Below are 23,007 nucleotides of genomic sequence, written 5' to 3' on the forward strand. Positions count from 1 at the left end.
TGGAGGTTCCATTTAGCCATCATGGCTAATCTCCGTTAATAGACTTCTTTCCCCCATGAATTTGCCAAATCCCCTTTCTAAAGTTATTTACTCTGCCAGCCAGCATAATATCATGCGGTAGTGAATTCCATAAACAGTATTATGTGACGAAGGACTTTATTTATTTATAATATTTATATACTGCTCCATATCTAGAACAGATTTTGGAACAGTGAACACAAAATAGTAAAAGAATAAAAAGATTAAAACACCACATTAAAAATATACTTGTTCAGAAACACAGTGCCAATAAAAACTGTAACTGGTCAATTAAGGAATGCCTCCTGGAACAGTGCTGTTTTCAGGAGGTGCTGGAAACAACTCAGTGTTGGTCCCTGCCTGACCTCCAGGGGCAGGGAGTTCCAAAGAAAGGGGGCCACCACATTCAAGGCTCTTCTGGTGGATCGGAATAGGTCCATGTGGAACCACGAGGAGCAAGCCTTCCGATTACCTCAGGGAATGGACAGGTTGGTTAAGGGAGAAGGCACTCTTTCGGGTATCCTGGTCTCAAGTTGTTTAGGGCTTTGCACACTAGTACTTAAACCTGGCCCGGTAGCAAATAGGCAGCCAGGCTTCCTTTTGTCTGTCCTGAATCTATGGCCCATCAAATTCATTTGACTACTCTGACATCCTAGTTTGAGAAAAGTAAATATTCTTCCCACTTTCTCTACATAAAGCACAATTTTGTAAGCCTCTTGCATCCCCTACTCCCCATCAGAAAGAAAATATAAGATGCCTAGACTAAAAAATCTATTTTGTTACCCTCTCCTATCCTGAGGGTTTGAAGCAGATAACCCCAGATAAAATCAGATTTTAAACCCTTACTGTAAGGGTAGAGAGCCGGTGACTCTCTGGGGGTGTTGGGACTACAGCTCTCATTATCCCTGACCATAAGCCATACTCATGGGAACTGGGAGTCCAGCAACATCTAGAAAGCTGTAGGTTTCCCACCGCGGCCTCTAGTAAGGCAGTAACATATGACTAGGGACCTGTAGCCAGAGCCTGGACCAGTAAGTAATAGAATATTTAGCAATTTGTAGTGCAGTGTTTAAAATCCTGCAACTGTACACTCCTGGTAATCCTTGTAAAAACTTTATAAAGGAGATTAATATCATTGCCCCAGTCAATGTACGACAGGAGGCAGGATCTGACCCAGAATCGTAGGTAAGAACATTCTTATTTGCTGACCTCTTGCTAGGCCCTGTATGAGATATGTGTCCACTGATGTTTTCTCACCTAGCAGCAATTGTGAGGATCTCTGGTGTGTGTGTTTTCTTTACTGGATTTCTACTCCGCCTTTCTACTTGGTCAAGGCTCAAAGGTAGCTTGCAATACAACAACAATACAAAGATGACATGGTGAAATCCCAATAGTACCACACCAAAACTCAGCCACAGGAGACCAAAGCAATGTAACCAGAAGCCGGGGCTTTTTCATACCATCAAACAAGCCCAACATTTGCCTAAACAATATTTTGTATTGTTTGGTAGCAAGAGAAGAGGCCAAGAAATCTAGGATGATGAAGCCCGTAGGTTGTGCTGCTCTGCTAGGCTTCTGGGAAGGGGAGGGGCCATGCCTCTTATTCGGGGAAGGTCCTTACCAGAGTACCATCTGTGCAGGGGAAGAGTCCCCATTTCCACATTCAATGCCTGATATTTTCAGGTAGGGCCCTGGAGAGCTATTGCCACTAACAGCCTAGTCCTGGGCTGGAGAATAAGGCAAGCTTCCTAGTTCCTAGATCAGCCTTCTGCAACCTGGTGCCCTCCAGATGTGTTGGACTACAAATCTCAGCATCTGGGAGCTGTAGTCCAACACATCTGGAGGGTGCCAAGTTACGGAAGGCAGTCCTAGATTGTAAGAGCATTCAGATGACCGCACAGGCTAACCTTGCCACCAATGCATCCCAAGGTGCCACCGTGTGACAAGGGACTCTGTGCATGTACTCAGAGCTGGCCCTAGGATAAATAGTGCAGCAGGCGGGGAGTGCTTCTAGTGCCTCCCCAGCAATTAGTTTTGCAGTGTTCCTAAGTTGTGTGGCTTGTGCACAACTGGAAAACCTAGCAAAGTAACATGTGTCCTGCTGATATTTATCTACAACAAATGACACACAAAGCCACATGAGCTGATGCCTCCCCTTACCTAGTAGGAGAGTCTAGAGGACTGCCCTCAAAAGATGTCACACTGGAGCTCCAGAGAAGACGCCAGGCTTTGGGATGAAATGCATCCCGCCTCCTCAGTTACATGTTGTGTCTCTCTTTGTTCCCGTTTTACTGGCAAAGCATGGAAAGGAAAGGAAAAACTGTCCATAGATCCGCTCAGTTGGACTGGATAAATACTGATACTTGGGCTGAGAAGAGGAGATGCTGCCATTGCAATCTTATCTGTGTGTACTCAAAAGGAAGCCCCATTGAAATCAGTGGGGCATGCTCCCAGGGCAGGGGTGAATATAAGATTGCAGACTGAGTTTCCCAAATGTTTGCGTGTGTGTGTGGCGGGTGTACAGTTTTTTTCTAAAACAATGCCTGGAGTTGTACCACCTTTCAAACTTATCCCATATCCATCTACTTCCTTCATTTACCAACACAGCACAAATGTCACTTTAAAAAAAATCACTCCCCCAACCCCTAGTTCTGTCTCAGAGCTTTTCTGCATGATGCTGTTAATCTGCTGTATCTCCTTTCACTTTCATCGCAGAATTGAGATCTGAGCACTACACGAAGAGTGTTCCTTTTCCTGCTTTTCCACTATGTAACTTCTGGGTGGCACTGTGGTATAGCGAAATAGCACAAATACCCAAGAGGAAATCACACTTGCTTTTGCTTTCACAATTAAGTGCTGCGTTTCCCTGCTCTAAAAAAAAAAAACTTGCCAAAAGTGCTCGTTAGACACAGAAGTGAAACTTGAGGGTTATGACATCGTCTAAAGAACCCGTAAACAAATGACCAAGGAATGATAAAAGCCTCGAGTAGAAATGCCTTCAGAGGTCAATAAGGAAGCAAAGAGGTTCAGCAAGCAATAAGTGAAAATCCAGAAGTGTGCATGTATAGAGGACATTATTTCAAAGTGATGCAACACCGAGAAGCTTCTGCCACTGCCCTATTTGTTCTAAGGTTTATGTTACTTCCTTAGTATTTCCTCCACTTTTGTCCTGCATGCATAGAAGCCTAATAGAAACCAGGAGGAGGGTTTTTTTTTAAGTTTTGTCATAGAGATAGAAAAAAATGCACACAGTAAAAATGTCCTGGAAATATGTAAATGCCCCCCTTTGCCATAACTGTTACTGTTATTGCTATTAATATTAACATAGCATGAATAACTAATATTTTTATAGTGCTTTAATTCTTTACTGATATAGCATGGCATTCCTGAGCATCTCCATGGTAATACTCTCTCCTCCACCCCCTGCCACACACACACACGCACACACTTTAATATATTGCACTGGACGTTGAAAGTAGAAAAACCCAGGTCTGGAAATGTCAACCAAGAATGCCATGGTGTGAGCGTAGACGTAATTATTTTTAAACCATCTCTTTTTATTACTCCATGTGTGACCCTAATTTTCTATCTCTATGGCCTTATTGGCACTTATGATCTCAAATTGCTTTGGGTTTTCACCACAGAGATAGGAAAAATAGGGTGAAAATTCAGTGATGGAAAGTTGAGGCTTGTTCCTTTGGGGGTGGGGAGAATTAAGCCTCCACATCATTTACCTTAAATATGATAAACACACTAGAAATATTACAGATACAGATGCTGCCACACTACACACAAGAAGACCTGAGTTAGAAAATTCATGAACTCTCATCACAGCTACTAACTTTTGCCGGGGGGGGGGGGGGGCAGCAAGGTGCTGCCAATCACACCTATGCTAAAATATTGGATTTCTCTACTGTTTTGCAAGGACAGCTTTCACTTCTGCTCTTTTCAGCAGGGAGGATGGAAAACTCTAATGGTTAGAGCCCTATCTATCACTCTAACCATTAAAGAAGGTTAGTATATCTATGCTCCAGAAGAGGGCCTTCTCCATCGCCTAGAAAATCTCTTGTCCATCGAAAGAATTACGCGGCCCACAAAAGTGCGGAGGGGACCATATCACAGTCTGGATACGTGATTTCCTGGTTCACTCTGAGACGCCATTTTTTTAAAAATACTTTTTATTCTATTTTTTAACTCTATAAATGAAATAAACAATACCAGCAACCTAATCAATAACTACAATTTCCCAACAATATAGTATTCTTAAAAGGACACAGCAATAACGGAAAAGAAAGAGAAAACAGAGGAAGGAGAAGGAAGAGGGGAAAAAAACATGAAAAAATATAAATAATTATTTAAAGAAACTAAATTTAAACTCCATTACACAGAAACTTCAAATCCCATTCTGCTTAAAAATTATATCTATAACACTGGCAATATTACAACTGAGTATAGCGTAAATAATCAACCTAACATTTCAATATCATATCAGTCTTATAACAAGCAAGCAGGCCTACAATTCATCTCCAGTAACCATATATTGCCCTAACACGTAGTAATAAAGCTTAATTTAACCAGCCAAAAATCTTACTAACCAGTAATAATAGTAATAATATTTTAAAGGAGTTTTAAAAGGATATATAATAAAAACAAATCAGTAATAAATTTTATAATTTTATATAATAATAAAGCTTAAAATCAGCCTCACAACAATCAGTAAGATATTTTGTACTAGATATATAAATGAGTGTATACATTGCATATCATACCCATTTTAAAAAGAAAGGATTTAAAGAAAAGAGAAAAGAGGGGGGAAGCTGAGAAGGCGTTTTTGAATCTTTCTTTCCCCATCCTCCAGCCCACCCCCAGGCAGGACTGAGACTTCCCCATAGAAATCAATAGAGAAATCCTGGGTTTCAAAGAAGCGGTGATGTCATGGGGCACCATCCAAGCAAGTGCAGCAGCAAAGAGCGCCTCCAGCAACACCAGACGGGCCGCTCAACAAGATCAGCCTCGGATGGCCGTCTCTCTGTCCCATCACCCAGGACAGCTAGGCTGGTGAGGACGAGGGAGAGGGCCTTCTCTGTGGTGGCCCCCACTCTGCGGAACTCCCTCCCTAGGGAACTCCGCCATACCCCCTTTAATGAGCTTCCGTCACGCATTAAAAACATGGTTGTTCAGGCAGGCATTTGGGGTGGGCTAGGGTAATTTTAGGAAGGTGATGTTTTTAATGTTGAGTTTTATTGTATAAACTGTTTTTATTGTTGTACATCGCCCAGAGTGGCTGGGTGACTGGCCAGATGGGCGATTAATAAATTTAATAAGTAAAAAGAAAGAAAGAAAGAAAGAAAGAAAGAAAGAAAGAAAGAAAGAAAGAAAGAGGCCTTCCTGCTCTTTCTAACTCCAGCCTTCCTTCCTATGAAATAACTTAGGGTGCAACCCCATGCACAGAAAACAGTCCTACCATTCCCAGCATGCCCTAGGGAGTTTGGAGGAACGCTGGGAGTTGCAGGACTTCTTTTTCCCCTGTCTACCCATGCATGGGATCGCACCCTGAATTAGTGTTTCAGCATTGCAAAAACTCCCCTGCCTGATGCAAATTCCAGTGCAAATGCAGCCCGCTCAGCCCATCTACTGCAGGCTGGACCGAGAGGGATAAGAGCGGCGTACAACAGCCCAGCTGTCAGAATAAAATAAAATAAAATAAAATAAAAAACAAAAATAAAATTGTGCTGAGACAGGAAACGCGCTCATGGGGCTCAGCCCGCTTCAGCCTTCCCCAGCCTGGCGCCCTCCAGCTGTGTTGGGCTGCCACTCCCAGCTGGCCGGGGCTGGTGGGATTTGCAGCCCGAGCACCAGGCTGGGAAAGGCTCACCTGATTTACGGATGGAGTTGGTAGCGGCTTTACATTTTCCCGGAAGTGTGTGCCGCCGCGAACCTTTCCCTTCCGACTTATCTCTATGGCTGTGCGCCGGCTGACTTCTCGGTCTCCTGCTTTTTCTGGCTCTGCGGGTTGTGATTGGACGGCCTGGCCGGAAGGGGGATCCGCCTTGGCAGGGCAGAGCAGCCCTGGCAGAGGGGGAAGTTGCAATGGTGAGTTTTCTCTGCCCAGGGTCAGACTCCGGTAGGTAGGTAGGTGGGTGTGTCGGTGGGTAGGTGGGTGGGAGGGAGACCATTTCTGCTCCTCTCCCCTTTCTGGGGCATCATCTAGCTGGGCTTGGAGAAGGGGGGTGGCTTCATTTATTTGCAATTAACATTCTAGGGTTGCAATATCCCCCCCCCTCCGCTTCTCCCAAATTGTGTCGGTTTAAAATAATTGGCCAACTGCCCAGGTTTTGCAAAACTCGCCACGGCTGCATTCTTCTGCATGCTCAGCCAGAAGAAAAAAGTCCAGCGACTCCCAGCATTCCTCAGCCAACATAGTGTTTTCCTGGCTAAACACGCGCAGGACTGCAGCCTTGGCGAATGTGGCTGTGCTGGGGATGATGGGAGCTGTGGGGCTTCTTTCCTGGCTAAACACGCGCAGGACTGCAGCCTTGGCGAATGTGGCTGTGCTGGGGATGCTGGGAGCTGTGGGGCTTCTTTCCTGGCTAAACACGCGCAGGACTGCAGCCTTGGCGAATGTGGCTGTGCTGGGGATGCTGGGAGCTGTGGGGCTTCTTTCCTGGCTAAACACGCGCAGGACTGCAGCCTTGGCGAATGTGGCTGTGCTGGGGATGCTGGGAGCTGTGGGGCTTCTTTCCTGGCTAAACACGCGCAGGACTGCAGCCTTGGCGAATGTGGCTGTGCTGGGGATGCTGGGAGCTGTGGGGCTTCTTTCCTGGCTAAACACGCGCAGGACTGCAGCCTTGGCGAATGTGGCTGTGCTGGGGATGCTGGGAGCTGTGGGGCTTCTTTCCTGGCTAAACACGCGCAGGACTGCAGCCTTGGCGAATGTGGCTGTGCTGGGGATGCTGGGAGCTGTGGGGCTTCTTTCCTGGCTAAACACGCGCAGGACTGCAGCCTTGGCGAATGTGGCTGTGCTGGGGATGCTGGGAGCTGTGGGGCTTCTTTCCTGGCTAAACACGCGCAGGACTGCAGCCTTGGCGAATGTGGCTGTGCTGGGGATGCTGGGAGCTGTGGGGCTTCTTTCCTGGCTAAACACGCGCAGGACTGCAGCCTTGGCGAATGTGGCTGTGCTGGGGATGCTGGGAGCTGTGGGGCTTCTTTCCTGGCTAAACACGCGCAGGACTGCAGCCTTGGCGAATGTGGCTGTGCTGGGGATGCTGGGAGCTGTGGGGCTTCTTTCCTGGCTAAACACGCGCAGGACTGCAGCCTTGGCGAATGTGGCTGTGCTGGGGATGCTGGGAGCTGTGGGGCTTCTTTCCCCGGCTAGGCACGCCCAGCGCATGCTGGGAGCTGTGGGGCTTCTTTCCTGGCGAGGCACGCCCAGGCCATGTTGGGAGCTGTGGGGCTTTTTTCCTGGCTAAACACGCGCAGGACTGCAGCCTTGGCGAATGTGGCTGTGCTGGGGATGCTGGGAGCTGTGGGGCTTCTTTCCTGGCTAAACACGCACAGGACTGCAGCCTTGGCGAATGTGGCTGTGCTGGGGATGCTGGGAGCTGTGGGGCTTCTTTCCCCGGCTAGGCACGCCCAGCGCATGCTGGGAGCTGTGGGGCTTTTTTCCCCAGCTAGGCACACTCGGGTCATGCTGGGAGCTGTGGGGCTTTTTTCCTGGCTAAACACGCGCAGGACTGCAGCCTTGGTGAATGTTGCTGTGCTGGGGATGCTGGGAGCTGTGGGGCTTCTTTCCCCGGCTAGGCACGCCCAGCGCATGCTGGGAGCTGTGGGGCTTCTTTCCTGGCGAGGCACACCCAGGCCATGTTGGGAGCTGTGGGGCTTTTTTCCTGGCTAAACACGCGCAGGACTGCAGCCTTGGCGAATGTTGCTGTGCTGGGGATGCTGGGAGCTGTGGGGCTTCTTTCCTGGCTAAACACGCACAGGACTGCAGCCTTGGCGAATGTTGCTGTGCTGGGGATGCTGGGAGCTGTGGGGCTTCTTTCCCCGGCTAGGCACGCCCAGCGCATGCTGGGAGCTGTGGGGCTTTTTTCCCCAGCTAGGCACACTCGGGTCATGCTGGGAGCTGTGGGGCTTTTTTCCTGGCTAAACACGCGCAGGACTGCAGCCTTGGCGAATGTTGCTGTGCTGGGGATGCTGGGAGCTGTGGGGCTTCTTTCCCCGGCTAGGCACGCCCAGCGCATGCTGGGAGCTGTGGGGCTTCTTTCCTGGCGAGGCACGCCCAGGCCATGTTGGGAGCTGTGGGGCTTTTTTCCTGGCTAAACACGCGCAGGACTGCAGCCTTGGCGAATGTTGCTGTGCTGGGGATGCTGGGAGCTGTGGGGCTTCTTTCCTGGCTAAACACGCACAGGACTGCAGCCTTGGCGAATGTGGCTGTGCTGGGGATGCTGGGAGCTGTGGGGCTTCTTTCCCCGGCTAGGCACGCCCAGCGCATGCTGGGAGCTGTGGGGCTTCTTTCCTGGCGAGGCACACCCAGGCCATGTTGGGAGCTGTGGGGCTTTTTTCCTGGCTAAACACGCGCAGGACTGCAGCCTTGGCGAATGTTGCTGTGCTGGGGATGCTAGGAGCTGTGGGGCTTCTTTCCCCGGCTAGGCACGCCCAGCGCATGCTGGGAGCTGTGGGGCTTCTTTCCCCGGCTAGGCACGCCCGGGCCATGCTGGGAGCTGTGGGGCTTTCCCTGGCGAGGCACACCCAGGGCATGCTGGGAGCTGTGGGGCTTTTTTCCTGGATAGGCACGCACAGGATTGCGCCGTAAGGCTGCAGTGCTGTGCACCGGTGTTCCGCTAAATGTGTGAAACGGTGACCCCCATTATTTGTGGCCAGTCAGCACAGGCCAGCTGGGAATGCTGGGAGTTGTAGTCATGCAACACATCTAGACTACTGCCAGCACACCTCGAGGGCGCCAGGGTTCAGGAGGCTGATCTAGCCGGACTACATGGATCCACTTTGCACTCTGCCTTCCTTACGTGGGTTCCAGGATCAGCCTTCCGCAAGAGGATGGGTTCTGTTCAGAGAAGCTCCCTTGGCCCAGGTTTTGGGGATCACCTCCCCACATTCAGCAGGGGGCTGGAGGGGCTGCCATGGGAAGGAGGGAGCAAGGAAATCCACTTCCGTCAGCGCCGGTGATCCAGCCTAAATCTGGATCCAGCCTCTTGCGCTGCTGGGGCTTTACAAACAAACGTTATTATTCCTGTGGTGGAGTATACTAGGGGCTCCCCTGGCTGTCTCCAGTGGCGGCCCAATAACTCTGTTTATAGATCCCTGTTTGCTAGGAATAACCGGTCTGTTTCCTAACTGCCACGTCACATTTGTTTAACGGTTCTGATCATGCAGGTGACCTGAGTGCCGTTGAGGTCTTAAATCTGCTGTTTTGTGCATCGTATCTTGATTGTCTTATCATCAGAATGACCCCATGTTTTCTTCTTCAGGCCACAGCAACTGACCAGTTGGTGGGGTATGGTCTGGTAGCCTTCAGCCTCGTTCTCTTTGCGTACTATACCACCTGGATTATCATACTGGTACGTACTCTCCTTGCATATTTATTCATTGCATTTCCACCCCTCCTTTCCTCTAAGGAGCTCAAGGTGGCGTATATGAGCTTCCCCTTCCGTTTATCTTCACACCATCCCTGTGAGGGAGGTTAAGCTGAGAGAGAGCGATTGGTCTGATACCATCCAACAGGCTCCATGGCTGAGACAGGGGAGGGTGGAACCTGGGCCTACTGCAGCACTCTTAGCCATACGTCACTGGATGACGTATGTGAGTGTCAGTTTTTTGGCCAATGAGAACTGGGGCACGGAGTGTGGGGAGAATTTGGAACATTCTCTACCCTGAAAGTTGCTTGCAGAGCTTGACCAGGCGGCTCTGACCTGGGCGTTTGACCGTATCAGAGCCATTGCCAAGAAGGCCCTGCAACAGGTGTCGACAGAGATGGAAGGATAGGCCGGGCCTCCTCTACAGATCTATTGTAGGTTTGGTCAATAGAGGCAGGGGGCTCCCATGTCAGTGGGGCGGTGAACCCACTCCAGGTTTTAGTCAGAACTCTAAAGGAGCTCCTTTAGGGTTCTGGCTGGTTCTGACTGAAACCCAGAGCGGATTCACCTCCTCACTGTCATCGGAGCCACCCGCCTCCACTGGGTTCGGCTACAGCCCAGCCTGCAGCATCCTGTTGCGTCGTTTCATGCTAGTGCTGGGAGCGACCCTGTTTGCGTTCCACCACATTGCATCGCTGTGCGCTGCGGGGAAAGCAGGCAGGGGCCAAGCGGGCAGAGGCTCGCCTGTGGGCAGAGCCTCGCCGGGATGCCCCATTTGTGCTCGCCATAGCGAGTACACCACCCGCTACTGTCTCCGGGTTTTTGAGGACCCTTGGTCAAGACGCCCTGAGTGTGCCCCTCCCTCGCTGAATCTACAATCCCACCACCACGGTCACCTGCAGCTCTCCGTCTTCCTCCTGTTTCTCTTTCTTTTTGCATATATTTTTATTTATTTTATCTTTATGAAATAAACAATACCAAAATTACCAGCAACCTGATCAATACTGCAGTTTCCCAACAATACAATATTCTGATGAGGACACCACAATAACAAAAAGAGAAGGAAGAAGAAGGAGGGGAAAAAGGGGGAAAGGGAGGAGGAAAGGAAGTGAAGAAAAAAGAAGATTCTTTCCCCTTCCCTCCCCCTTCCCCTCCCCTTTAAAGAATTAAGTTTAAACTCCAATACCCCCCGGCCTCCGATGCCATTCTATTTTAAAAACTATATCTATAACCTTAACAATCTTACAGTTTAATAAACAACCTTACAATTCAATATCATATCATCAATTTTATATCAAAGAAACAGGTCTACAGTTCATTCCCAGTAGCCTATATTAATAACAACAACAACAACAATAATAATTAGAAGAAATATAGTGTTATATAATAATAAAACTTAAAATAAACCTTCAACACTCCTTGTGTTTCGCCGCACTGCTGCCCCTCGCTGGCTCGACAGGCAGACAGCCAGGGAGCAAGGAGGCCGGGGCGTCTGCTGCTGCTCCTTCTCACCACCGCCGCTGTCTCGGGCAGAGTGAGGGGCAGGAGAACAAGCAGGCCGCAAGGGTGAAGAGGAGGAGGAATCCAGGGGGCTCTTGCCAGTGGGCCCCTGCCGGTGTGTGGGCCCTTGCCAGGTGCCTGACCATGCTTACCCTTGGCGCCGGCTCTGATTCAGCCAGTGAGCTTTGAAGCTACAGAGCTGGGCAGAGATCACCCAGGGATCCATTGGCTCTCTGTTCCAAGGAGATTATCCTTTTGAGCTCTTGTCATGCTCCTGGGCCTTTCCTCTCCTTTGCGTCTCTTCAACGTGCACCTGGGACTTTCTGCGAGCAAAGCTGGCGCTCTACCATGGCAAACTTAGGGTCGGAGCCCTTCAGCCTTCACAGAGGCTGAATGCAAAAAAAAAGGAGGGGAATGCTGGGCATAGGTAAGAACAGGGCCTGCTGGATCTCTTTAGTTTCGCTTCCTCTCATGCTGCTTTTCTGCCACCTTGTTCATGAAGACATTTGCGAACCTGGGTAGGTCTTGCTCAGACAACAAACCGAATGAAATTCTCACCCATGTGCACCAGCCGTATTCAGTCGGTATGGCTCTTCCAAGCATGACGGGGACCACACTGTACCTGCCTGCCACGTGGCCGTTAAAGATGAGGAGCCTGTCAGAGAAAAAAAGAAATGGCAAAGCTAATTCATAGAAGCATAGAAGAGTAGGGCTGGAAGGGGCCTGTAAGACCATCGAGCCCAACCCCTGGTCAGTGCAGGAATCCGAGTCAGAGCATCCCTGACAGGTGGCTGTCCAGCCTCGTCTTGAATACCTCCATGGTGGGAGAGCCCACCACTTCCCCAGGGAATGGCTTCCATTGTCGTATTGCTCTAACAGTCAGGAAGTTTTTCCTGATGTTCAGCCGGAATCTGGCTTCCTGTAATGTGAGCCCATTCAGCACCACAAACGTGGTTGAATGCGCAGGGATTCAAATGCAGACCTTTCAAGAGCAAAGTACTCCAAGCCCTGTGCCTGGATGGGTGAATCTATACATTTTGCTTTCTCCCACATTCATTTTTTTTTTAAAAAAAATCTCAAGTTCTTCCCATCTCATTTTTGGAGAAACTTGTGCATTTTGTAAAGTTCTTATAAAAAAAATGAAGCTGATGAAACGCTCACCCTAGATGGGAACCGTTTTAAGGCTACCTGGAGGGAGAGATGGAAAGCTTCTTTTCCTCTTCCCGTGGATTACTTTCAGGGAGTAAGTCTCCCCTGTGAGGAGACATGCTAGAGGTGTACAAAATTAAGGGGGCTGTGGAGAAAGCAGTTTTCTCCCCCTCTCATAATACTAGAACCCAAAGGGGTCCTCCCATGAAGCTGAATGGTGGGAGATTCAGGAGAGATGAAAGGAAGGACTTTTTCACACAGCGCAAAGTCAAACTATAGAATTCACTTCCACAAGACGTAGTGATGGACACCAATTCGCGTGGCTTTCAAAAGGGGTTAGACAAATTCCTGGAGGATAAAGCTAGCAGTGGCTACTAGTCCTGATGTCTCCATGCTGCCTCCAGCAGCAGAGGCATTATGTCTTGTGTACACCAGTGGCTGGGGAACACGGGCGGGAGGGTGCTGTTGCACTCCTGTCCTGCTTGTGGGTCTCCCTTGGGCAGCTGGTTGGCAGCTGTGAGAACAGAACGCTGGACTAGATGGACCCTTGGTCTGATCCAGCACGGCTCTTCTCATGTTCTTAGGCTCTTACATAGGAACCCAGGAAGCTGCCTTATACTGAGTGAGACCCTTGGTCCACCTAGCCCAGTATTGTCGACACTGACTGGCAGCAGCTCTCCAGGGTTTCAGGCAGGATTCTTTCCTCGCCCTACCTGGAGAAAGCCGGGGATCGAACCTTGGACTTGCTGTATGCCAAGCATGTGCTCTGTCACACTGAGCGATGGCTCTTCGCCTTGTTCGTTTGTCTCTTCAGCCCTTCATTGAGAGCGACCACCTGATTCACAAGTACTTCTTGCCGCGGGAGTTCTCGGTGATCATCCCTGTGGTTGCAGGACTCCTATTGTTGCTCTTTGTAGGTGAGTCGGGACTGTGTCTGCCGTCACGGTGTATACAGAGTGGAAGCGTGGAGCGAGAGCTTCAGCCGGGGACATTTCGCCTGGTCACACAGCGATGCTTGTATATATAGATGTCTCTCTGTGTGCGTATTCTAATGATAATTGTATGTATATAATGTATATAATTTTATTTATTATTAACATTTATATACCACCCTAAAAATCAACCAAGGAGGATTTAAATGTAAAACAATAAAACCTTAAGACGGCCAGAAACAAGAGTGTTAGAAACAGTAAAACATTAAAGCCGGGGCACACAACCTTTCGCCCTCAGCCGCTCCCTGTGCGGCCCCCAAAGTGGGCAGGATGCTACCCACTTTTCTCCATGAGCCAGCTGATGAAGTGGGCTCTGGGGGAGAAACTGTTCCCTGGCTTCTGAGATTGCTGTTTTCCTCTTGCTAGCCGTGGCGGACTAACTATCTTGGTGGCAATTGCTCCCCCCCCCCCCGGCCAGGCAATCCCTAGATCTCTGTGGGCAGGCAGGGGAGGTTTAAAACTCCCCATTGCTGCGTGCCGAGATGGATGTGTGGGGGAGAGAGGAAGAGCGTGTGTGTGCATGCGCATTTGCGGCCCCAGCAGACAATGGAGAAGGCTGGAAAGGTTGTTTGCCCCTGCGTTAAAGCCACGATCTAATTTAACAGGGTACCGTAAGAAAGACGGGTCTTTGCACGGCTTCCAAAAGCCAAGAGAATGTGGGCCAATCGTCGTGGGCCTGTATCGTTCCACAGTTTGGGAGCAGCGCAGGAGAAAGCCCATTAGGATGTTTGTTTTACGCTGTATTATAGTCCTTCCTTGTCGGCAGCTGCTCTGAGTGGCTCAGGGCACCGGGAGAGCAGCACGGAAGCCTCTGTATAAGTTTGTCTTCCCTGCCCATGTCCGTTCGTTCATTTGTGTTCATTCTGTCCTACGAGAACAGGCAGTGAAGGCCTACATTAAAGCCTAGCAGGAAAACGACAGGGTTCCCCCCCTGCCCATATAATGTCCAGATAAGAGTTGCATTGGGGCACAGCTTCCTTTCAAGTTCCCACAGTTCTCTGGCCCCAGAACAGCTGCTTTTCTCCATTCTCCTGGACGGAGCTTGAAGTGGCCCAAGATATTTCGCTGCCGGAAGCAAAGCAGCAAATGGTGCTCCCGCCCCCAAGCAAGGTGCACAGCACCCAAGCCAGCCAAAGGATTTTGGCACACGAGGTGGGAAATCCCACAAACTGCTCCCCACGTCCCTGACAGTAAAATAATTAATAATAATAGTAATAATAATACAATAATAGATTAAATTAAATAACAAGATCAAGAAGGAACGTTTTATCATTTATGGTGGACTTGTAAAAAAGCTAAAACATTTTGGAAATGAATGCAGTTTTTAGCGCAAAGAATATTAAAGACTACTATAGAACTAAAGCCAGAGACTTTTTTATTGGGACTAATAGATAAACACGTAAAAGAGAAGGGGGGAACCCTCTTTCTCTGCATGACAACGGCTGCAAGGTTATTGTATGCGCACAAGTGGAAGAATGAAACAGCACCAACTGTGAGTGAGCGGATCATGAAAATGATGGAGCTGGCAGAGGTGGCAAAACTTACTATTATAATTAAAGAAGGATCAATAACTACATTTATGTTAGACTGGAAACCTTTTATAGAATTTGTACAAGAAATAGAGAAAAATGATATCTGTGTATGTGGATTTTGAACTTTGAGATGGTTAATTCTCTTTTTTCAGTTGTTAAAATTAGGAGAGAAATGAGATAACGTCTGAACTCAATGTATGATATGCAACTAAGATAAGAACTACAGAATAATAATAAGCATTTGTTGTGTAAGGGGAGCCAAAGGTAGATATCTTACAATCTTAAGAGATATTTTAATGTATGTGTATTGTGTGTTTATGTTGTTGTTGTGTTTTGTTTTTCTTTAAAAAAATCATTATATTAAAAAATAATAAATTAAATAACGATTTGCTGCCTTTTCGGGACACGCCAGATCTGCTTACTGAGGCAGCTGCCTCTCTTTGTCTCATGGGAGGGCCGGCCCTGGCATTTGCCGAATTAAGTTCCTCTTTTCTGTGTTGGTAGGAGCTTTTATTGCCATCGTCTCGTGGAAGAACCGAAAATCTGCAAAGAAGGTGGCCTGAAGGTGGCAACGTGGAAGAAGAGCTGAGGAGACGCCGCCGGGCTGTTGGTGCTGGGAGTGTGGTTTTGGGGGGACCATTCAGCACCCAGGAACTAGGAGGTCCCAGCAGGTGCTGGGAAGGGCAGTGGAACGTGAGCGTTGTCTTCGTCAGCCTATGCCAACGTGGGCGTCGGTTCTGCTGTGTGGACCAAAGGGATTCCAAGCCACTTCTCCTGGAAAAACGCAGATGCTGCTCTTCTGTGCTGCTCGTTGGGATATGTGGGTGAGGGGGTTTTGCACACCCCTGCGGCCTGGTTGCTGACAGGCCACGGACTGGTACTGGTCCATGGCCCAGGGGTTGGGGACCCCTGCTGTAGAGCACCGAGCACAGTTTGCAAGTTGCCTGACAGGCCCGGACCAAAAGCAACACTCAGCTTAATGCTTGCAGCCCGGGTTTTGGTCTGGTTTTCCCAAAGGGTTCAAGCGGCACACCAGTGCGGCCCACTGTTGTCCTGGGGTATTGCTGTGGTTTCCTAGTCATAATATCCTTTTGGACCCGTTAGCTGGGTTTGGGGAGTGGCTCTGCAGTTCAGTTTGTATGTCTGTTAAATGGGGGTATAGGCATGAGCCCGGACAAGTTGGCCGTCCTGCTTGAATAATGCAGGGATGGCCAAGCAGGTAGAATCTTTTGCCAAAAAAAGCTTAATGGTGCCCCCTCCTGGTTTTCTTCTTGCACTCAAAAGACGGAGGAAAGTGGATTAGCATTTATGTGCTTGATTTTATAGTGGAAGATGGATTTCCTGCCTGAAACGTGTTGAGCTTTTTTGCAATAAAATGGTTTTCCTATCACCTGTTCAGGGTTCCTCCAATTCCTCCCACCCCCTTTGGCTGTGTGCACTGGGTTCTTGAGAGCTTTGGGAATAAAACACGGACTGTGGATAAAGTGTTGCAGGATCTCCCTCTTTGTTGTGTAGTTCCTGTGCTTGTATGTTAAAAGGCCACCCAAAGAACGTCTGTCTGCCTTGTTGGGGAGACGGCCGTAGCCCCGGCGGGCTTGTGAGAGGCTCAGCTCTTCCTTGGGGATAATCCAGATCCCTCCCTGGAAGTCCAGGTTCTGTTTCACAAAGTCAGCCTCTGGCCCCTTTGCTTTTGGAAATACCAGGAGAAAAGTGTGCAGGCAGAATTCTCCCCTGCAGCTCACTAAGAAAGCTAACTTCTGCTTCCCAAAATGTGTGGCCAATGATTGCAAAGGAAGCTCACACCACACACACACACACACACACACACAGAGTCGAGGCCTCAAAATGGTACTGGAAAAATAGGAAACATTAATAAAATAGGAAATGCCCAGCGTGTTTTGGTAAAGACCTTCTCCAAGGGCACAAAAATGCAATGTTGCCGGTACAGCGCAATCTCATGTTTCGCCGAAGTTTGAATGGATTTGGGTGAGTTCTCCAGCAAGGGTTTGAACCTCCCCACAACAGAGGCAAGTTCCTTCCCTTCCCACAAATGACAAACTGTCATGGTTGGAGCAATAGCGGGGAAGGGGCTGTGGTGCCGTGGTTGAAGCGCCCATTTTCCATGTAGAAGGCACCGTGATATATAGAGTGGAAGGTGCCGTTTTATATAGAGATGTCTCCGACATCTGTATATGAAAGAGCAAGGATAAGCATGGGCAGCTTGCTGAACTCCCATTCCCATTAGCCCCAGCCAGTGTGGCCAGCGGTCAGGGATAATGGGAACTGTGGTCCAACAACTGAGAACTGTCACGGTGGGGTGGTTAGAGCATGGGACTAGGAAGACACAGGTTCTAGTCCCCACTCGGCCATGGAAGCTCATTGGGTGATGTTGGGCCAGTCACTGCCTCTCAGCCTAATCTACCTCACAGGGTTGTTGTGAGGATAAAATGGAGAGGAGGAAGATCACGCAGGCCACCTTGGGCTCCTTGGAGGAAAGTCAGGATGCAGATGTAGCCACAATAATAATACGGTGGTGCAGATGTTCTGGTGGGCCACAGGTTCTCCAGCCCTGGGCCAGGTTAATCGGTAGAAACTCATGTGATTGACTAAGAGGAATTTAATCGAGTGCCAGTCCTTCTGACCTGCTCAGTTGCTGAGCAGGGATCGTGGCTTGGTGGGAGACCTCACGCTTGGCATCTCCAGCTGAAAGGGCCAAGCACCCGTGATGGCAAAGAGCACCACGGCAAGAGTAGAAAATCCTGGGCTGGATGGACCGAGAGCCCCCAAGCTGCCACAAGGCAGCTTTGCACAATCTTCCTTCAGCGCTGCTTCGTTCACCCGATTTCGGCCCCGTGGCTGGCATCTGCTGCCACGTGGATGAAGCCTCGCTCTCAGACCTCCTTTTGCAGGGCTGTGGAAACGAAGGTGTTAAGACGAGCGAGGCATGCAGGGAAAATGCTGAGTGTTGTTTTGAAACGTTTCCAGCTTTCTGAACCTTTTTTGGGGCCCCCTCCTGGCCTCCACATCCAGTTGGCGGGGCCGGATCCAGCTGATGGGGCCTCCACCCATTTTCCCCAGGCCTGCCTCCCGCGTGCTCTCTCCGCTGCACTAGGCTGATGTCATGAACTTATCAGACTCTCCGCAGTGCACAGAGGCGCAGAGGTAGCCCAGGAAGGAGGATGCTGGAAGCTGAAAGGAAAGGGCCGCTGCGGTCCTGTGTCCCCTGGTGTGCTGGATGAAGGAGCGGCTGAAAGTCATGGACTGCAAAGGCTGACATCCTCCCAAGCCTCCGCCTCTTGCCTCCAGCTGTTCTTGGAATAAGGTCATTTCTCTTAGTCTACTGGAGAGGTGATGGAAGGAATCCCCAGTAATCTGATGGGATAGAGACCTATTAATTGGGGGTTGGGGAAAGATCTAGAAAAGTCAATATGTAGTTAGAGGAGCGATTCTCCCCACCTCTCACCCCGATTCCTTCTTTTGCATGGCTTGAGTAAGAAAGACCTCTAAAACTCTGGGCAGGAATGAGAAAATATGCTCATTTACAGAACTGGTTAATTTCCAGCTGTTTCTTCGCAAAGTTGAGCTCTCTCAACTTTGCAGGGCAGGTCTGTTATGCCATCCTAGGTATGTTTACACAGAATTATGTCTCGCTGTGTTCAAACGGGGCTTACTCTAACCTATGTGCATATATAGGATTGGAGCCTTGATGTGATTTTGAGCTCCGGACCTAAAAGTCAAGTTTGGCATTTTGTCTTTTGCCGTCATTGTCACGGCAAGCAAATTCAATCTGTGCTTCTGAATTTCCTTTTCATTCATCTTTTAAAGACCCCCCCCCCAATCAGTACAGTCTTTCCCCCTTCTCACTGTAAAAAGAGTGAATGATCACTCTTCTTGGGACACCACTGCGCAGAGAGAGATTGTCAAAAAGACTGTTGCCGCAGTCCAGTCTGAACTGTTACTTAAATAATGATAATGATGACGATGACAATGACCTGGCTGGCTTTCATTGCAATTTATTTGACAACCTGCTCAAGATAGAGCAAGAAATAAAATACATACAGTCAAGAAATAAAAGACATATCTTGACATGTTTTATTATTTATCCATGGAAGACTTGATCTCTGTTGCTCCAGATGGCAAGACTAGAATAAAGGGATGATCTTTGGAGGAAAAGGGACTAGAATAAAGGGATGGTCTTTGGAGGAAAAGGGACTAGAATAAAGGGATGGTCTTTGGAGGAAAAGCAAAGGAGAAAAATACTCCAGGCAGAGTATGGAGTGTACAAGTACAGGGGAGGGGGGAGAGAGAGAGAGAGAGAGAGAGAGACCTTGGAAATAAGCATTTCCTAAGTGAGGAAAATTAGGAGAGAAAGTATATACCAAGATTAAAAAGTCATCAGAAAGATTAAGAGTGAGATAAACCCTAAGGAAATGGGGGTGTTTAAGGCTATACCTGTGGAGAATTCTCAGCCTCTAGAGTGCAGGATGAAAAGTAATGGATGGAAACCACAGAGAAGCACATTTTGGCTAAACACGGGGGGATTTCATAACCGTAAGACTGTGACAGTAGAACAGACTGCCTCAAGCTCTCTCTTTCATTGGAGGTTTTTAAGCGGAAACTGCACAGACATCTGCCTGGGCTGTTGTTGCATCCTGCATCGCAGATCCTGCATTGATCACGGGGTTGGACTAGATGGTCTCTGATGCTCATTATCCTCTCCAAGTCTGAAGTTCTATGAGTACTTTAAGAAAGCATCCATCCGCATTCCAAGATGTGATGCAAGAGCAGGGCTGTGTGTATGTGACCATGTCACAACTGCGCTGCGCAATTTCAGAAAGGGATATGGGGCTGAAAATTCGGCGTTCTGAGAATCCCAGTGTTCACTCGAAAAGTCAAATAGCACATTTCTTGTACTTAAGAAGGTGAAGAAATGGATACTGCAAATTTATTCTGAGAAACCCAGCTTTCATTAAAAAAAATAAAAGCAAGTTTCTAGCCCTTAAGGCCAGGGCTTTTTAAAAGGAAATTTCACTGGTGGGGGATGAACTAAAAGGGCATTTTAAAATCATGCAAATAGCATTTTAAACTTCGTTTTAAATTATTAAACATATTTAGTGCACAATCCTATGCATGTTTAGACAGAAAAAAGTCCTACAACTCCCATCATTCCCCAGCCAGCACAGCTGGCTGGGGAATGCTGGGAATTGTAGGGCTTTTTTCTGTCTAAACATGCATAGGATTGTGCCCTTATTTAAATAAAGAAATGTCATAAAACACGTATTTCAGTAGTAAATGGTTGCAATTTTAAGAAACTTGGCATTTAAATTTTAACAAAATGTCCAGAGCCATGAAATATATATATATATATACATACACATACACACACACACGCACACATACACACACACTCTCTTGTTCAGCATACATCTCTGGAACAGGCTGACATTGTCTCCCATCTCTGGTTGAAAGGAAATGGACAACAGCAGCCCCGGAATTATAATAGGTTAGAATCATAGAATGATAGAATAGCAGGGTTGGAAGGGGCCTTCAGGACCATCGAGTCCAACCCCCTGCTCCATGCAGGAATCTAAGTCAAAGCATCCCTGACAGATGGCTGTCCAGTGAATGCCTCCAGTGTGGGAGAGCCCACCACCTCCCCAGATCATGGGTCCCATTGTTGTATTGCTCTGACAGTCATGAAGTTTTTCCTGATGTTCAGCCAGAATCTGGCTTCCTGTCACTTGAGCCCATTATTCCGTGTCCTGCACTCTGGGATGATCGAGAAGAGATCCTGGCCGTCCTCTCTGTGACAGCCTTTCAAGTCCTTGAACAGCGCTATCCTATCTCCCCTCAGTCTTCTCTTCCCAAGGCTAAACATGCCCAGTTCCTTTAGTCTCTCCTCATAGGGCTTTGTTTCCAGTCCCCTGATCACCTTCGTTGCCCTCCTCTGAACCCTCTCCAGCGTGTCTGCATCCTTCTTCAAGCGTGGTGCCCAGAACTGGACACAGCGCTCCAGATGAGGCCTAACCAGTGCTGAGTAGAGGGGAACTAGTACTTCCCGGGATTTGGAAGCTCTGCTTCTATGAATGCAGCCCAAAATAGCATTTTGTCCCAATCCCATTCAGAGCTATGTTTAGCTATGCATTAACCAGCAGAGGCTGGTTTCTCCGATGCCGGTAGGGCTGTGAATCTGCCCTGGGTTTCAGCCAGAACTCTGAAGGAGCTCTCCAAGGTGCTAAGCCCATTTTGGGGATAGGGTTCAGCCCCTTGGATAGCTCCTTCAGAGCTCTGGCTGAAACCCAGAGAGGGTTCACGGCTCCACTGACATGAACCGTCTGTATTTTCATACTTGTTCATGTGTCATCCACTATAGGATTATGCAGGAACACAGTTATTTCAGTTTGTATTGAGCGTAGCGAGAGAGTTGCGATTGCTGCCAGAAGGTTTTGCACCGTGCCAGAAGTTAGCCAGCACTAGGTTCCTTCCACGGTTTCCCTGTGGGCAGGTAGCACCGTCCTGTGTCTGATGTGATCCTTAATCAGCCCTCGTGTTGTCTGTTAAGTAGAGTGGGAGGCCTCTACCCTCCTCCCAATTGGGCTTCCAGCCACCCAAGTTTGGACTTTACAAAAAGTAGCCAGCCTGCCTGGGATCAAAATTTCAAGCTTCCTTCAATGCAGGTTTTTGACGCTCTAACTGGCGACTCCAAAAGGACAACAGACTTCCCCGAGCCAAGCCTTCCTTCCATTCAGCACCTTGAGGTAGGAGGGTTGGAGACGCCGCAGTTTGTCTCCTACATACCACAAACAACCCAGCCGTGCTAACGAACCATGGTTTGTTAACCACAAACAACCCACAATTCACATCCCAAAAACTATGGGTTCTCTTCAGGAGTTGTTTGTGGTCAAGCAAGGCGGCACGGGGACGGGCTTTGCTTTCCATCAGCCCAAGGGATGGTTATGGCGTGTAGGAGACAAACTGAGGCATCTCCAACCTTCCTAACCTCAAAAGACAGGACTGCTGGGAGAAGGGAAGAGTCCCAGCAGGGCGGCTTTACAGGAAATGGTGTTCCTGACTCATAGTTCTAGCATATTCTAGAAACAACAGTTATAATAAAAAATACTCACACATTTATTTTAGGTATGCTCCTCCCTCCATATGGTTGTGAGAAACCCCAAGATAATAACTAGGTAAGTAGGGTTCATCCTTTAAAATAACCGGGTAGGCCAGGCCTGCTCTGACTTTCACTCCTGCAGCTCTTAATCCAAAGCCCTGGAAGCCTTTTCCTCCTCTCATGTGCCTCCCCAGTCCAGTCTGCACGTAAGAGCTTGAAAGCCTTGAATCTTCTTGACCATTTCTACACGAGGCATTTATTGTGCGCTCCTGATTGGCCGCTCACAGACATTTGTGGGTCCTTTACATGGAATTGCAAACCTCCAGGAGGTCTTCAGTGGTTTTTCCCGGTTATCCTGCCTTTAAAAAGACTGGAGATAAGCTGGAATATTTTTTAAAAAAAAACCTGCGATGTCCACAGTATGTAGTGCTGCTGTATTGCCATAATTCTGCCACTAGATGGTACTGTTCCACTGAAAAATATAGAAAGCCCCGGCAAGGCTGCTGAGAAAGCGTGTTTTCAGTTCCACGTCGCGTTTGTAATCTATAGAAGCCAATCCTAATTGCGCCACAGAAATGGAAGCAAAATGCTCTGGTAGGGCTGCGGGATTTCCCCTTAATGTAGAGACACCCCTTAAGGTGTCTAATTCAGCCATATTGGCTGGGCTCAGCCAACACAATAACCCACACTCAAGGGTTGAATATGGGTAGAGCGTGGGTTGTTGTTGGAACATGGGTTGTTGTTGAAACGTGGGTTATCGTGTTATCTGAACCCAGCCGCGCTAACAAACCATGGTTTGTTAACCACAGTTCACAGCCCAATGACCATGGGTTCTCTTCAGGGGTTGTTTGTGGTTGAGCAAGGCAGCACAGGGATGGGCTTAGCTTTCCGTCAGCCTGGGAGATGCTTATGGTGTGTAGGAGATAAACTGAGGTTTTGGGGTCGCTGGCACCCAAATAACTAAATATGACCTGCTAGGGTTTGAATTTGGGCCACATTTTCAATGGTGTTCTTTGAGCTTTGCAATTCACCCCCTTTTAGATGTGAATCCTTTGCTGTTTCTTTGCTGACAGGGTTCGAGCCTTCCCGCTGGAATCGACCATGGAGGCAAGTCT

At 48.5% G+C, this 23,007-nt stretch overlaps 3 protein-coding genes across 4 annotated transcripts in view; all 3 read left to right on the top strand.

Annotated features, from left to right (window-relative positions):
• The first annotated feature begins 6,315 nt into the window (after positions 1 to 6,315).
• LOC146335741 (uncharacterized) lies at positions 6,316 to 9,041 on the top strand. The gene is made up of 2 exons (XM_084820986.1): positions 6,316 to 6,473; positions 6,553 to 9,041. Exons 1-2 carry the CDS (start codon positions 6,386 to 6,388, stop codon positions 7,485 to 7,487), a joined length of 1,023 nt encoding a protein of 340 aa, XP_084677112.1. The 5' UTR covers positions 6,316 to 6,385; the 3' UTR covers positions 7,488 to 9,041.
• A 313-nt stretch (positions 9,042 to 9,354) lies between these two features.
• DPM2 (dolichyl-phosphate mannosyltransferase subunit 2, regulatory) lies at positions 9,355 to 16,270 on the top strand. Of its 2 annotated transcripts, XM_084820987.1 has the most exons (3): positions 9,424 to 9,593; positions 13,072 to 13,174; positions 15,286 to 16,270. In XM_084820987.1, the coding sequence occupies exons 1-3, from the start codon at positions 9,480 to 9,482 to the stop codon at positions 15,342 to 15,344; spliced, it is 276 nt and encodes a 91-aa protein (XP_084677113.1). In that variant the 5' UTR covers positions 9,424 to 9,479; the 3' UTR covers positions 15,345 to 16,270. The 2 variants fall into 2 exon arrangements, with proteins under 2 accessions (XP_084677114.1, XP_084677113.1); XM_084820988.1 differs by lacking the exon at positions 15,286 to 16,270 and having other exon boundaries at positions 9,355 to 9,593; positions 13,072 to 13,380.
• A 1,659-nt stretch (positions 16,271 to 17,929) lies between these two features.
• PIP5KL1 (phosphatidylinositol-4-phosphate 5-kinase like 1) overlaps positions 17,930 to 23,007 on the top strand; it is a 32,427-nt gene continuing 27,349 nt past the window's right edge. Inside the window, exons 1-2 of the mRNA XM_084821256.1 lie at positions 17,930 to 18,103; positions 22,966 to 22,999. Of these exons, the coding sequence (XP_084677382.1) occupies positions 22,994 to 22,999 (6 nt within the window). The 5' untranslated portion in view covers positions 17,930 to 18,103; positions 22,966 to 22,993. The remainder of the gene's footprint in view (positions 18,104 to 22,965; positions 23,000 to 23,007) is intronic.

Source organism: Heloderma suspectum, chromosome 14 (assembly GCF_057233095.1).
Source record: "Heloderma suspectum isolate Gila_16-S chromosome 14, 16-S_ref, whole genome shotgun sequence".
Lineage (NCBI taxonomy): Eukaryota > Metazoa > Chordata > Lepidosauria > Squamata > Helodermatidae > Heloderma > Heloderma suspectum.